General features: G+C 41.4%; 3 protein-coding genes across 3 annotated transcripts in view; all 3 read left to right on the forward strand.

Annotated features, from left to right (window-relative positions):
• LOC145456953 (gonadotropin-releasing hormone receptor-like) overlaps positions 1 to 15851 on the forward strand; it is a 126418-nt gene that overhangs the window by 62255 nt on the left and 48312 nt on the right. The window lies entirely within an intron of this gene.
• Positions 1229 to 4071, forward strand: LOC145456688 (N-acetylneuraminate-9-phosphate synthase-like). The gene is made up of 8 exons (XM_080334790.1): positions 1229 to 1387; positions 2003 to 2130; positions 2464 to 2593; positions 2662 to 2761; positions 2933 to 3087; positions 3305 to 3440; positions 3553 to 3683; positions 3750 to 4071. The coding sequence occupies exons 1-8, from the start codon at positions 1301 to 1303 to the stop codon at positions 3975 to 3977; spliced, it is 1095 nt and encodes a 364-aa protein (XP_080190916.1). The 5' UTR covers positions 1229 to 1300; the 3' UTR covers positions 3978 to 4071.
• On the forward strand, positions 5484 to 8919 carry LOC145456687 (lysine-specific histone demethylase 1B-like). The gene has a single exon (XM_080334789.1). It carries the CDS (start codon positions 5615 to 5617, stop codon positions 8762 to 8764), a length of 3150 nt encoding a protein of 1049 aa, XP_080190915.1. The 5' UTR covers positions 5484 to 5614; the 3' UTR covers positions 8765 to 8919.

A 15851-nucleotide genomic window follows, 5' to 3' on the forward strand; every position in this document is an offset into this window, starting at 1 on the left:
AACCAAGACCGGCTATATGTCATAAATGGTTTAAAAAATGCCTCTATTGTACACAGCGCGCATGCATATGTAGTCTTTTCAGTCGTGAGTTATTATGAATGACGCGGGAAATCACTGCGACAGTTGTGGAATGTGCCTTACTGCACAATTCACATTGCACATGATCTCTCTCGGAGTAAGGCGTGAAAGATAAGTCAGTTGAGGACGTTTTTCGTGTTTCTGCGTCCGTGTGATTTATGTGGAATGCTATGGCCGATAGAAATGAGCTGTATATTGTACCAGCCAGGCGTGTACAAACCAACAAACTATATTTGGTTGACAGTCAATATATCTACTGGTTTCTTACTAACTCGGAGTCGTCACTACTAACAGTGGTGTAGTCAGGGGTTGTTTTTTGGGGTCGAAACCCCTCTCATTTTAAACTCAAATCCCGTACTTTTAAAGTATTGATTCTATGCCCAATATTTCTTAGTTAATTTGTAACTCAGTAATTCAGTTGATTTTTAGTTTTACTGCGCATTACAAAGCAATATCACACAGACAACAAAAATGCAACACGGTGAAATGCGACATGCAATGTAGACGGGAGCCTCGATATTACCAAGTCGAGCCACCCAGATCAGGACAAATTATCACAGTAGATGACAAATTAAAATAAACCAGTATCTGGAACGAAAAGAACAGCATCATGGAACAATTAGAAATCACATATGGCCATTGCAAATACAACATAGCGGTAGCCAGTAATTAGAGATCAGTTAGTTATATAGTTGGTTGAGGGGTTAGTTATAGTTCTGGTTACTAGTTTTGAAAAGTGAGTAGTTATAGCTCTAGTTGCGCGTTTTGAAAATCCCATAGTTTGTTCGTGTCTCGTACCATCGTACCTATACATCGCTTTATGCGTTGTCGTCTTCAATGGAATCAGATGTATCCTAAACAATTTTGAGTGGTCAATATAGAATATATATGATGTAGGCCTATTACGTTGTGACGGCGCTGACCTCGAAGTTCTCAAACCTAAGAAGAAAAATGAATAATCCTTAGCTTTCCGGATTCTGGATTCTGTCGTTTTGTGAACCTGATCGGGATTAGATGCGTGCATTGTCCAACCCTATCCTACCCCTAACCCGTAATTTAACCCACATGCTCAATTGCTCATGTGTCGCATCCAAAATTGTCGCACGCCGAAGTGTCGCATGCTGTAATATGCTCATATGTCCGCGGACCGCGTGCATTTCATATACCGCAGTATTTTTGCAGAATCGGTCTTTTAATAATTACTATCACACGTTGCATAAACATGGCCAATTTCGAAATTGCTCCGGGAAGGCGTATCGGTGGCGATAATCCATGCTTCATAATTGCTGAAGTCGGACAAAATCACCAGGTAGGTCAATCCCAGTGCCGAAAAGAGATGAGGCATATGATATAGTAATAACGATATGTGGTGTAATTTAAACGAAAGCTTCACTCGCACGATAATTACGAAAATATATCTTTTATCCTGGTCAGCCAGTCGGTCCACAGCAACAAATCCAAGATTAACCTCAAAGTCGGCATCGGGTCGCCGCATGCAAATTGTGATATCATTGTGGACCTCGTCGTATTGCGGCTTTCCGATTGTTCGTGCCGATTTCCGGCCTTAATGGCCATTTCAGGGGGCTCCAATGCCCTGACCATATTATATAACATTATATTTTAGTGATCAGTGCGACATTAGCTTTCGCTTAAGACCAGTTTTAATAAATATTGCGCTCTGGTCACCAGTTATAACATTACCGTATCTATTTACGATGAGGAATGAAATAGGTTGCGGCATTCCGTTGCTCAATGCCGCATCGTGTTACCGTACCGTATTTTGGATCTATAGTGCGCCTCGTTAATTTTTGTGATAATTTTCGAACCAATCCAGCAACGAACCCCACTATCCGCTCATCTGAAAGCTTGCCACCGCAGTTACGCCTTACCGCAATTACCGAATATTTAAATTGTCTATCTGCAGGGCGATATTAGGATTGCCAAGGAGATGATAAAAATGGCTTATGATTGCGGAGCAGATTGTGTTAAATTTCAAAAATGTAATTTGGATAGCAAGTTTAACCAGCAGGCACTAGCGAGATCGTATGACAGGTGAGTATTATAGTATATAGTTCTAAATAGGTTTGGTGCTATACTTGATGCATTCGTAATTATAACGACCCGTGAAGGTTCTATATCGTACCGCGGCACATCGTAAGAGTTGCTATGTGTGTTTGAATTTAGGTTCCGCCACTATAAATTGGCCTGGCGGGCCCTTAGCCTTACGTTATATTTTCGAAATGTCCAATGTCCATGTGACGGCTATAGCATATAATCTTGTAAACTCAACTGATAATGCAATTTGCAGACGTCGCAAAAATCCATTCATCTCGAAATCGGAACCATGTTAGATTTAAAAATAAATAGATTTGGGTCTTTGTTTAGTGAACATTCGTGGGGAAAGACGTACGGCGAGCACAAGTCATTTCTCGAATTCTCCGAGGGACAATTTATTGAGCTTCAACAACATGCCAAAGACGTCGGAATTTTATTCAGCTCATCGGCTGGCGACAGTGTAAGTATACACAATTGCACATACGAGACCTCACATAAACAGGAAGTTCAATGTCAAGTAATATTCAGAGTTCAATCGATTTCCTGGATGATATCGGCCTGCCCTTTCTCAAAATCGCGTCACCGGACTGTGGTAACTTGAGCTTCGTACAATACGCAGCATCAAAGGGTTCGTCTTGACAATTTGTACAAACTAAGATACTTTGCCGAAGATTTCGTTTCTCTATCATTTCGGTTTAATTGCGATTTTTCTCATGCAGGCCTATACTGATATAGGCCTACAGCTACATCTGTACCTATACGCAGAGCAAGTCAGCAGTCTGAATTCAATTTCCGTCAGGTAAACCTTTGATAATCTCAACCGGAATGCAAAATATGGAAACGGTTCGAACAATCTACGAAAGTATCAAAGTATGCAATCAGAAGTTTTCTATTTTGCATTGTACAAGCACGTATCCAACTCCGCCAGAAGATGCACATTTACGTGTGATGCAGGTTTTCATTTTTATTACTATATTCTTAATTTACAGTAAAACTGGTAAATACACACATAATCCGGGGAGCAACCTGCCCCTAAGGAAAATGGTGAGATTGTAGTAAATATATAAAATTTCTGCAATACAGTCAGATTGTTATTCCTGTGTTAACTATAGTGATTCCGTATATCATTCCTTATTTTACGCATGTTATGTGTGTCATTCTCTCCTTGTAGACTTTCAAAACAGAATTTCCAGAAGTTCCTATTGGTTATTCTAGCCATGAGCAAGGATGTGCTATCTCCATTGCTGCCGTGGCCATGGGGGCAAAGTTGCTAGAGAGGCACGTGACATTAAACAAAAATTGGAAAGGTATGGAATATCTTTCTATGAATTCAAAATAAAGAATCCTTTATCGTATAATTTTATATGAAATATAGAGACAAGACATATATAGGTTATATCAGTCGAATTCTGAATTTAGGTAATGATCACACAGCATCACTGGAACCAAATGAGTTTAAGGATTTGATAAAAGCCATTAGGACTGTGGAGAAGGCTTTTGGGACCACGGAAAAGCGTGTCAGAAAAAGTGAAGAAAAGTTTATTGCCAAGGTATCGGTCATCATTTTCGTTGAATTTGTAATATCATGAGACGTGAGAGTGCTTTTTCTCAATCAGCTGAGTAAAAGTTTGGTGGCTACTAGAAAATTGAGTGCTGGACAGACTATAACCGAAAGTGATGTCGTGGGAAAAGTTGCAGAGCCGAAGGGTATACCAGTAGAAGAAATGAAAGACATACTAGGATCCTCACTTTTGATTGATGTACAAAAGGATCAGTCGATCTCTTGGCAACATATAAGTTCGAACGAACATCTAATGACCAAATCGAATCTCGATAGATCTTGATTTACTGTTTAAAATCTGAATGTTTAACACCCAGCAGGCTTTATATTAGTATTTTCAGCCGATTTCTTTTATCAAATAAACTTTTATTGCTGCATGGGACGGTTGGTGATCGACTCGTGAGGAATGTGTGCCAAAATGTGTGCACTGTGCAGGGATAAATATGATGAAGTATGGCGCAGAATATGCAGTATGCACCGAGCAATATCCACCGACCCATAGCCAGGAAGCGAACAGGCCATAATGAATATATGATGTCCCCATCGCAGGAGATATCTTGAATTCTAGATGTCCCTGAAAGAAACGATCGAAGTAAACAAACAGAAAGTCACTTTCATGTGCAATTGTGCATTAGAAATTTAGAATCATGTACTGATCCCGATCCGACAGAGAACCGAAATAGAAATCCGGATCTGATCCTGTTTGTGAAAAATATTCTACGCGATACGCAAGACGTAACACTACATAATAAACAGATCGGAGGATGTCGAAACCATCGAGTACGTTCTATAAAAAACATCGACTTCGTCTTGCTGATCAGGACAGGATTAGATTAAAAGGATGGCAACTGCGTGTCGTTCGGCATCCTCCTATCTGTTCATTGCATCGCATTGTGTCTTATCGCATTGTACATTGTGTGTGACTTGTTCAGATGTAAAATATAACTCAACGATTATTATTATTATAAATTAATAAAGTCAGAATTCCTGGTTGTGTATACAATCGATTCTCTTGACCCTAGAGTGAATCTCCTATGAGTCAAGTTTTTATGCGTAGTTCTTTACCGGGGTTCGCTGATCCAGATTCAGGGGCTCGCCGGAGGTCGCTTCCGACACTCCAACTCATACAGCAGATGTCACACTGATTTGCTTTAAATATTCATTATAATATATTTAATTCCCGTGAAAATCATGTTTTTCGGTTCAGTTCATTTAGCACTGTTGTTGATGCACAGTTCATTTTGTGCGCTAATATTCTAGAAGTAATGCGTAAGATGGTAGTTTTTTGTTTTGTGACTAGACGATCATTTTGGGCTTGCTGGAGGCTTTCAAATTAGCGTAAGATCTCGACAGTTTAGCAAAGGTTAAGCACCACTGCCTTTATAGCATATTTGGTGATGAATTCTGATGACTTACGTATTTACATGCTGCCAATGTGGGTGTCTGATTAAAAGACTACTCCAAGCTGTTTCGGCAACCTCCTATTTTACTATCGAAATAATGTGGTGTGGTGTATTGATTTGATAAACAATCATAAAATGATGATGGTGACATTGAAATTTGAAACACCATCCATCCGCAAAGGTGAACAATTTAGGGAACCAAATCATGAATTTAGTGCGTAAAACATAATTGAAATATACTAGGCTTCACGTTTGATGCACCAGATTGGATAGGATTGATTAGAATTATCCTGATCACAAAATCCGCGATTAATCTTTATATTTGTACTCGTCAATATTTGTCATGTAAACCAATTCTTTTTCGGGAAGCGTTCTCGTGCTTTCGGCTCTCAGCTTCCTGGAGCGGAAAAAATACTTCGTTCATAAGCTTTAGTTTGCGCGGGATTGTTTTGTTGATATGTTATGTGATAGATAAAGTGGCGCAGCAGTTGAAGTTACTAAAGTTAGGATTATATCAATGGAACAGAGTGATGCGACTGTCATTAGGACATCCGGAAGAAAGCCGAAACGGAAACAGTTCACTGATTTCGTCGAAGAACCGACTTTGTTGCCGAAACCCAAACACCTGAAAACTGTGGAAAATCAAATCGCCGAGCAGCAAGGGTGTAAGATACAGGAGGCTCCTGCCGATTTTCCGAACAGGGACGCAATAAAAGTATCTGCCGTAGATACATTGAAGACGACGATGGACTCTGATCAATCGAATTCCCTGGTTACAATTCCCATTAGTTCTGAAAGTAATGGCATGACATCTCCTATTACCGATGGAGATATAGATAAAAAATGTACCGACACATTGATCGACTCGGCAAGCGTGCCAGAGGCAAGCATAGTGTCAAAATCTGCAACAGATGCAATTTTAAAGAAGTCAGTTGCGTCTAAATCTACAACTAACGGCGTGATGGTACCGTCAAAGGCAAAGCCTTCGCGTTCAAGCTTGCGTGCTGCAAAACCATCTTCTAAAATCATTGCTACCGAAGGAATCTTCAAAGTTGGAACCACCGCTTCTAAAATAGCGAAAAGCGCACCCTCCACGGCCTCTTCATCGTCGCAGTATCAATCAAAAAGTAACAATCAAAAAGTGCAGTCTGATAAATCTAAACGATTGTACATCTGCAAAAAGTCAGGCTGCGGAAAAACAATACGACGTTGCGCCGTGAAAGCCAATAAGCTATGTTGCGAAGCAACCGGGTACTCTTCGAGATGGTATCACTTATCTCCTGAAGAGCATTACTGTAACGCTTGTTTCGAGCAGTTCTACAGAAGCAAGCACGAAGGCTTTGATGAATATCATGATTGGAAGCGGGCGTGGATGAACAACAGCAAAGCAGACAGCGGTTTTAGATCGATAGCTAACTTCATGTCTGAGAAACAACTGTCTTACTGGTTAAAATGTGTACAGTGCGATTCCTGGCGTCAGCTGGGCAACGAAATCGAGTTGACGCACGAATTGATTAAGACTTATGTGTGCGCAATGGGAAATATGAACAACACCCTCGAAGAACATTCGGAAAGGGCTAACGACAGAATGCCACATGTAAAATACACTTGCCATCAAATCAACGATCCTGCAGTCGAAGCGGTTTTTGAATCAGGTTCCACATGGATGAGTAATCTAAATTATAATCCTTTTTTGAAGTATAGTCCTGCCGCTCCGTTCTTAACATCATATTATCCTGATGGGGTAGGTATGAGTGCTGTTGATATTGACGAGTCTATACGTCCAACTATAACGAAAAGCAATCACGTAGCAAAGACACCGGAAATTGTAAAAATAGTGGAACGTCAATCTGACAGCGGTGTGTCAAAAGATACGCGCAATACTACCATTAAAAAAGGCAAGGAAACAGAGAAACGGCTGCTCATGTCTCCTGGAGGCAGAAAAGGTATGAATCAGTCTAAAAACACCGATATCGAAGGTTATTTTCATCCGTTTTACAAGCCCTTCGAACACGGGAAAGCCTTGTGCATGCGGCCTGACGTTATGGAGTTAGACGAGGCGCAGGAGTTCCCGGAGTACGTCAAAGATCAAGCCATTTATCTGGCATTACGAAATCTAGTTGTAGCCCTTTGGACTTTAGAAAAATGTAGCTTTTTGACTGCGAAACGATGCTGCGAGTTTGTAATGCTTCGCGGGCTAACACGGGTACACATCTGCGAGTTATTGTTGCCTAGGATTATATGTTTCGCGACGTACAAAGGACTGATTAATACCGGAGCTTTGAGAATACCGACGGGCGGCGCGCTACTGCCGAAACAATTTGTTCGTAAAGATGTAATCGTGATCGGAGCCGGCCCTGCTGGATTAGGGGCGGCCAGGCAGTTGCATAATTTCGGGATGAATGTAACTGTCCTGGAAGCTAGAGATAGGATAGGCGGGCGTGTCCACGATGACTGGTCGTTAAATGGTGTTTGCGTTGGCAGGGGCGCGCAAATTGTTAATGGCTGCGTCAACAATCCGATGGCTTTGATAGCGGCGCAACTCGGACTAAAAATGCAAGTGCTGCGCCCGAAGTGTGACCTGCACGACAGTAACGGCCGGCCTATCCCGAGTAATTCCGACAAACGGATGGACTTTCATTTCAACGCACTGCTCGATATTATCGCCGAATGGAGAAGGAATCAGCAGGAGAATTGCGACGCTTCTCTAGGCGAAAAAATCATGGAGGCTCACAGAGAGTGGGTGAGACAGACCGGGCTTACTTTCACAGACGTGGAAGAGCAACTGTTGCAGTTCCATATTGGAAATCTTGAGTTTGCGTGCGGGGCGAAATTAGATAAAGTGTCTGCGTTTCATTGGGATCAAAATGAGACTTTTGCTCAATTCGGCGGCGATCACACTCTGGTTCAATACGGGTTTTCCACTTTGCTCAAAGCGCTCTCGGTGGGAATCGACATACGTTTCAACTCTCCAGTATCGTCGGTTGATTATTCAGACTCTAAAAAATCCACTGTCACGTTGGATTCCGGTGAATCGCATAAAGCAGACTGTGTTCTGGTCACGGTTCCTTTGGCGGTTTTGAAGTCGAAGACCATCGAATTTGTGCCCAAACTGCCTCTCTCGAAAACAGAGGCTATGGAAAAAATCGGGTGCGGATGCATCGAAAAAATCGGGCTCGAGTTTGAGGAGAGGTTTTGGGACGACAAGTTGAAAGGCGCCAATTATTTTGGTTACGTTCCTTCGAAAGCGGATAGGAAAGGTTTTTTCACTATGTTTTATGACATGCCGAATGTGGCTTTGGGCAAGGACAAGGTACTCATGAGCGTCATATCGGGCGACTCGGTTGATGCAGCCGCGGAAATGTCCGAGGAGGAAATAGTGGATGTCGCGATGGGTATTTTGAGAAAGATTTTTCCGCAGAAGATAGTGCCCCCGCCGAAGAATTACTTTGTGACGCGTTGGAAGAGAGATGCGTACGCGCGGATGGCTTACAGCTATATTAAGACCCACGGCAGCGGCGAGGAGTATGATAAGCTGGCGCAGTGTGTCGGCGGTCGGCTGTACTTTGCGGGCGAGGCCACCAACAGGCATTTTCCGCAGACTGTCACCGGTGCTTATTTGAGCGGGCTCAGGGAAGCGGCTAAGATAGCCGTGTACGAACCGTGATGTGTCGTTTGTGTTGAGGTTTCTTTCGTGTGCACGTCGTTTCAGATATTGTGTTATTTTCCCTTTCGTTTTTGCGATATTTTCTTTTCTCACATGTCCAACTACTCTCTCGTTAACTACTGGCCGTTAAATGAATGAAATTCGCGAACCGTTGACATTGTGCTGGTTTCTTTGCGTGCTTGGTTGTGCAGCGGCGTAGTCGAAAGATTGTGAGAAGGCGGATTCACTGATTTAGTTTGTTTGGTCCGAAAAAGTGTGCAAATATGTAATCAGAGGGGCACTGCGCTCTAAATATGATGTGGTCTCAAATTCAACATAAAATCATAAATGTTTTTGCTTAGTCATTTTTTGTTAGTGAAATTGACTGAAAATAATGGAAACTCCTTGTTTCTTTGATAGTTCTGGCATGCATGAATACTGAATAGGGCTGGGCTGGAAGTACTCAAATCTGTATCCAGTATTAATTGTTATGATTCGAGTCGAGTAGTGCAAGACGGTACTGAAATAAAAGTTAAATGAAATGAGACTTATGTTATCGAAGGGAATTATAGTTTCGGTGCTAGTAAAAGTTGAAACCGCGCTTGGTAGTGTCATAGCATTCAACCATGTAGTTCAGGTCTATGCAGTATGCATCATGTTCTTGCAGTCTGAGTCTCGCGGTACTAATGCGACCAGCAGAGGGAAAATATGGCGCCTCGTCAATAAATTCAATTTGGGAATCGCACGTCTGACAAAATAATTTTCTCTCTTTACTGGGTTTATAAGTGGTCTAAGTTCAATCGTTTCATAAATATTTATTACATTCAGGGCCGTAACGGCACTTCGCCAGCCCCCCCCCAAACGTTGGTCTTGGCCCCCCATATGTTGATGAACGCAACTTCTGGGGGGCTTCGCCCCCCAGACCCCCCTCTGGCTGTTCGGTTATTGCCGCTACTTAGGCTACTTATCCTCCACATTAGGGGGAGTTTAGTGGGTAAGTTTTTCTCGCCTAAACGCGCGAGGCGCGAAAAATTTCTATAATCAATTATTCGATCGGTCAATATCATCAGGAATTGCATATATGTTGCTATCAAGTTTTATCCTCTCTCTGCTCACGTAGCTTAATCAGATTCACAGGTAAAAGCTGAGTGAGGTGTGCTTGAAAAGGTAGGACAACTCAATATTATAATTAGGCTAAACATCTTCGGTCGTATACCCGTTAACAGGAATGAAACAGCACTTCGTCAGGCCCCGCAAAACATTTTGGTTCTGGGGCTCCCATAGGGTGATAAACCTAGCCCCCATCACCGTGTTCGCTTTTGCCACGAAATGAATTGTTTACTGCTTAGTGAGTCAGCGCGAGACGCGAAAAAGTTTCGAAAATTCAATGATAAAATCGGGAATTGCATATATATTGCTATCAACTTCTTATCCTCTCTGCTCAGCACGTAATCAGATTTACCGGTAGAGCTGAGTGAGGTGTCTTGGAAACTGTAGGGCCCGTTGGTATGACTCCTTAACATGATGGTATTTCGTGACCTCCTGTCTGCTACATAAAAATATAGAATCGCCATAACGCAGGCTACGAAACTAAAAGACGCACTTACACCATTTCAAATTGATATTTCTTCACTGGCATATAATTTTTCCCTGCGGGATGGTATTAGTCTTGTGAGATTGCCAAGACAGTATGTTGTATATGTAACGGAGTTTTCGGTCAGCAGGGCAGTCCTTTTCGCCTAAGGTTTTCTCGCTGTTGATCGTTCTGGCACCCTTCTTGGGGTCGCATGTTACATGGTCTACTTTATATGTCTTGGTGCGTCGTGGCGCGGTAATGGCCAACGCCAATATGCCCATTTCTATAAATGTTGCGTATTGTTTCATGTGGGAAGAGTACCGAAAATCAAGACAATTGGCAACTTGAAATCGCGCGCAGCGCGAAAAATTTTTGAAAAAGTTGCATAAAGTTTCAAAAAATACTATATAATTTATGCTAATTCACGAAATAATTTTGGGCCCCTTTAGAGCTCGCCCCCCCCAATTGGGGGGTTTGGGGTGCGGCAGCTACGGGCCTGATTACATTTTACGCAATATGACATATGATGATCATAAAATATAGGTCGTTAGCCCATAGTGACGCGCTGTCAGCGGAGGCTAGTGTGGCGGTGCGTCACTTATCAAGACGAGAGAAGCTCCAGAGAAACCCGAATCGCGATTAAATAATAATGACGCAAATTCCAACGTCCGCGTTTACAGTTATATCTATTTTATTCCTCACCACGCATGCGCAAGACGAAGGCCAGATTACGACTACAACAAAGGGAGCATAGAACTATTCAAGCTTATATCGTCGTTATAGAGCAGCGGTCACTAACCAAATTCTGTTAAAATGCAAAATTCGAGGCTAATTGTGGGGAGTTCCAGGGACATGAGTGCAATAAAATTTACATTTTCGTAATCAGTAGAGCGGCAGCTTTCGATTGATGCCCGAATATTCAATTTAGCGCTGGGCAAGTCGGTAAAAAGTGACCGAAAAATTGCCTGTTGTAGCCGAATGGAAAGTGAGACGTAACCCGATCGCAGTGGGCCATGCGATTTGGCTGTGTCTACACACACCATTGTAGGACACTATGGTTTGACTGTTCCTTAACGGAGGAACCAAAAAGCTTGAAAACCGCCCGCATACCGATTTGAGTAAGACGGCCAGGGTTTACACAACAGTTATGTTTCTATATTTGGTATCATCATCGTTGGGTTATATTTTTCATCTGAACAAGTCACGAACAATGTACAATGCGATAAGACACAATGCGATGTCATGAACAGATAGGAGGATGTCGAACGACACGCATCAGTAGCGATCCTTTACTCTAACGTCCATCTCGGCCTAGAGTGCCCGATGTCACAGTTCTTTTCGATGCTATTTTGACGCTATTTTGTTGCTATTTCGATGATCTTTTTTGAAGCCGCGGCCCTTTCTACTAGTTCTTTCCATTGCTTGTGAGTGCTTTCTTTCGTCGGGTCGTTTACTTGGCTTTTTTGTCGCCGTAAGAACGGCAACGGCGGGGGAAGAGGAGCACAGATAAACCGCCGACGGGAATCGAACCCGGTCCGTCAGTTTGGTGGGCGTTTATCGTAGCCAGGGCTGGGCAAAATCGAGTACCCGAGTGATTGGATTCCGAATCACGTAATATGCTTCGAGTCGAGTATTCGAGTATCACTTATGATACCGTCATAATAGAATGTAATATGTCAAAGATCAAATTAGTACCTTTTATACTACCACAAAGAACATGATGCTTAGTTATCCATCACATTAAAGATACTTTGCACATTTTTCGACCGTACTGATTTCATTGCACTTTGTGACAATGTTGTGGGATGATCATGACTTTGGAAATGTGTTATTTCCAGTAGCGTTAGTAGCTTTGTACAATGTTTCGTATGCTGCGATACGGCTAATCAAGGTTTCAAAGGTTTCCACAGTAGAAAATAGTATCGAAATTCTCATTCTCATTGATAAATTAACTTTCAGTGGCAAGGAGCGTATAATTTCAGTATTCGAAAAAATCGACTTTTACTACTCGACTCGAATCATTAAAATTATTACTCGATTCAGATTCGAGTACTCGAATCATTGCGCCCAGCCCTAATCGTAACCGTTACACTATATCCCCCGCCATTGCATATATCGGTAGATAGCGCTGTCGCCACATCATAAATAATATCATCCATCGTTTTTGATAGGGGTGTCCAACCTGCGGCAGTACAAGGAAATTTGTGCGGCCGTGGATACGTATTTCAATTAGTATGTTTTGGCGACCGTCGACGTACAGTTTTAATTTACGAATTGACTCCCGTTTTCTTGGAACATTTTAATTAATCTTGAAATTTTCCACGCGCTGTGCGCGATTCAATGTGACTTCGTTTTTTTTTCAGTTTCAATATAGTAGCGCTCTTTGCAGTCAGAGCCCTACAATACAGATGCGTACAGCAGAGGAAAATGGTGCGCCTCATATAGAAATACCAACTCGGAATCGTGTGCTCCTCACTATAATGACAATCCTGATGACAGGTCAAGGCCTAGTAAGCCTATCAATAAATAGATTAATCCAGAGTTATCCGGAAACGGACATAGACACTTTAACATGGGTATCTGGCGTCCAGCTACTTCATTACGACTATGCCTTGGAAAGCGGCCGTGTAGGCTACATGAGTAGTCGAAATGCGACCATGAATGGCAAAAAGGTTGGCCACCCCTGGTTTGCGGAATTCGAATCCACTCAGCTCCTGCTGAACTATGTAATTCGGGGTCCCGAGCCATCCGGTTGGACGTGAAATCAGGAAAATCGTGACATGTTCTAGGTTTAACATATGTGATCTGTTACCGTGGTACATGACCGTCAGTCAGTCAGTATGCTTTATTCATCTCACCAACAAACACAAGTAAATTGGTATAGATTGGGAGACGACGGGGGACCGGTAGGTCTTATATTCAGTCGCCACCCAGCGGAGTTATAAATGAGTAAATATGGCAAGATCAATACTAACGATAATGACAGTTAACCAATGGACATAAAAATAAGCAAAAGATAAAAGTCATGGAAAATCAGCAGTAAGCATCCAAGCATAGTACAGGTATACAATACACAGTGTGCACAGCAAAAATATGCAGCAAAGAAAGAACAATGAAGACGAACCAAGTGGAACAGTATTACATCACAGCCAATGCAAATCATGGACCATGACAGTATTTTTCAACAACAACAACAACGACAACAGAGGAAGGTGTAGCAAGTGGAACAGTATTAGCCTGCATCACAGTCATTACAAATTATACCTATTTCAGTATTTTTCAACAAGAAAATTGCGGTATTTGATCTTGAACTGGCTGAACTGCATCGATCTATATTCTTCTGGAAGGTTATTCCAGACCGTGGCACCCTTGAAGTTGAAACTGTTTTGTGACAATTTCTTAGAAACTTGAGGTAATGTTATTTTACCTTGAGAGCTAGATCTAGTGCCATATGAGTGAACCGAAGAAAATGTATGGAAATAGTTCTTGAAAAATTTCCTATTAGAGTAGTATATTTTATGCATCATTCTGGCTAGCTCGTAGTGATATAGATCATTCAGTTTTAGAATGCCAAGTTTTTTATAGCCTGGTGACAATCGTTCACGTCGACCAAATCCACAGATGACTCTAACAGCATGGTTTTGCAAAACTTCTAGAGGTCTAAGATAGGATTTACATGCGGAACCCCATACACAAATTGCATATTTCATAAGACTATGGAAGATATCAGATAAAAGAGATAAAAGTCTATCGAAATACTATACTATTTAAGCGGAATATGTAACAAAAAGTAAGTAGTAGGACTTCACATTTATCTGCAGCAGCGGTGACAGTATGATAAATAAATAACCATTGCTTAAGTAGAACAAGTAATCAAGTACTCGTTAGGTAACCATATGTCCTCCTTTTTCAGAAATCGGAAATGTCCTCCGAGGACGCCTAAATGTCCTCATGTTTTGCAATTCATTCTCCTTTTGTAGCTTTGACAGCCAAGCTAATGGATAAGTGCAACTAAAGCACTCCATGAATGACGCGAAATCTGTAATGTGGATGTTTGAACGGGAGTAGACCGGAAAAAATGACATTTTTTAGTCAAGACCACAGCAGTATTATTATAAAGAGTGGGTCATCCGGGAGTCGAGTCGGGAAAATGATCTTTTCTTAATCCGGTAATCTAACTTTTGTGATTTGTAAAAATTGTCCGCCTTTCCGGATTCCAAAATATGGTAACCCTAGTAGCACGGCTGTGGAGTCGGAGTCTGGCTAATTTTCGCTTTATGGAGTCAGAGTTTTTTTAACACATCTTGGAGTCGTGAAAACTATAGTGGCTGGAGTCGCAGTGGTAGCAAAAATACTGACTGGAGTCGGAGTCGTAGTTTGTGAAAATGACCCTGACTCCGACTCCAACTTCTTTATTTTGAAAACAATTGCTTTCAAAGGTATCTTTAAATTACTAATATTAGCTATAATAGGAATTTTATGTAACATCAATCACTGTTATTACTTATTAGTAACGATATAGATAAAATTCGACATTACTTGCAAAAATTCAGTTACATATTGAGGAAGAAAATCGCAATATGCATCTTCGCGATGTAGTTACAAATTGATGCATTTTTTGAAATTATACCATGATACCGTAACAAAGTAAATACATCGTCATGTAAAATTGATGTAAATATAACCAGAAGCGGGTTCCCACTTGACAAAATTAAAAATATTTGTATTGTAGCTTATCTGCTTGGATCGAACAAATGATTAAGAAAGGCTGTAAGTCCTAGTCCTTGATACCCGAGTAAGCGCATGTAGACTAGACATATGCTATTTCCCGACTTCCAAAATTTCGTTTCTGACAAATGTTTATTAGTAGTGAGAGTGTGTGTGCTTGTAATCAGTAAGGTCTGTAATGAGAAAATTAGTAAGTTACATCTATGTCGGTATTAATTGCTGACTCGTAAACAAGAGCTACACTTCGATTGTTTTATTCATATTTTAATTATGCCGGATGGGATATATGTCATACTTGAATGATTCATACATATTAGGATATTAGAGAGTCCATATTATAAAAACTTATAAAATATGAAAAAGGAAATATATTTAGAAAGGCATTCTTTCATGTTAATTGCATAGTGAATGATTCGAGTTGTGCCGCAATCAAACCATTTTGCATGCCATCGTTAATCATATGTATGCATGCATATGTTTAGTGGATATATGATAGTCATTTAAACGTCACTGATCGCATATAGTTTTCGAGGTAAATTGGTAATACTGTCGGAGTCGGGGTTGGGGCCGGAGTCGGAACCGGAGTCGGTACGTTTGAAGACTCATGAGTTGGAGTTTGAGTCGGCATATTGAAAATGTGTGGAGTAGGAGTCGGTGGTAAAATTTACCCGCTCCACAGCCCTGCCTGTTACGTCTACTCGTAAAAGTGCGAAGACTGAATACCGAAATTGTTGCTAAGGTAAAGGTCTACGGGAGTCCGTCAGTGAGTGCATGTGTATATAAAATGATGTTGTTTACATGGGT

Source organism: Botryllus schlosseri, chromosome 15, assembly GCF_051294905.1.
Source record: "Botryllus schlosseri isolate E-star chromosome 15, Bs_hap1, whole genome shotgun sequence".
Classification (NCBI taxonomy): domain Eukaryota; kingdom Metazoa; phylum Chordata; class Ascidiacea; order Stolidobranchia; family Styelidae; genus Botryllus; species Botryllus schlosseri.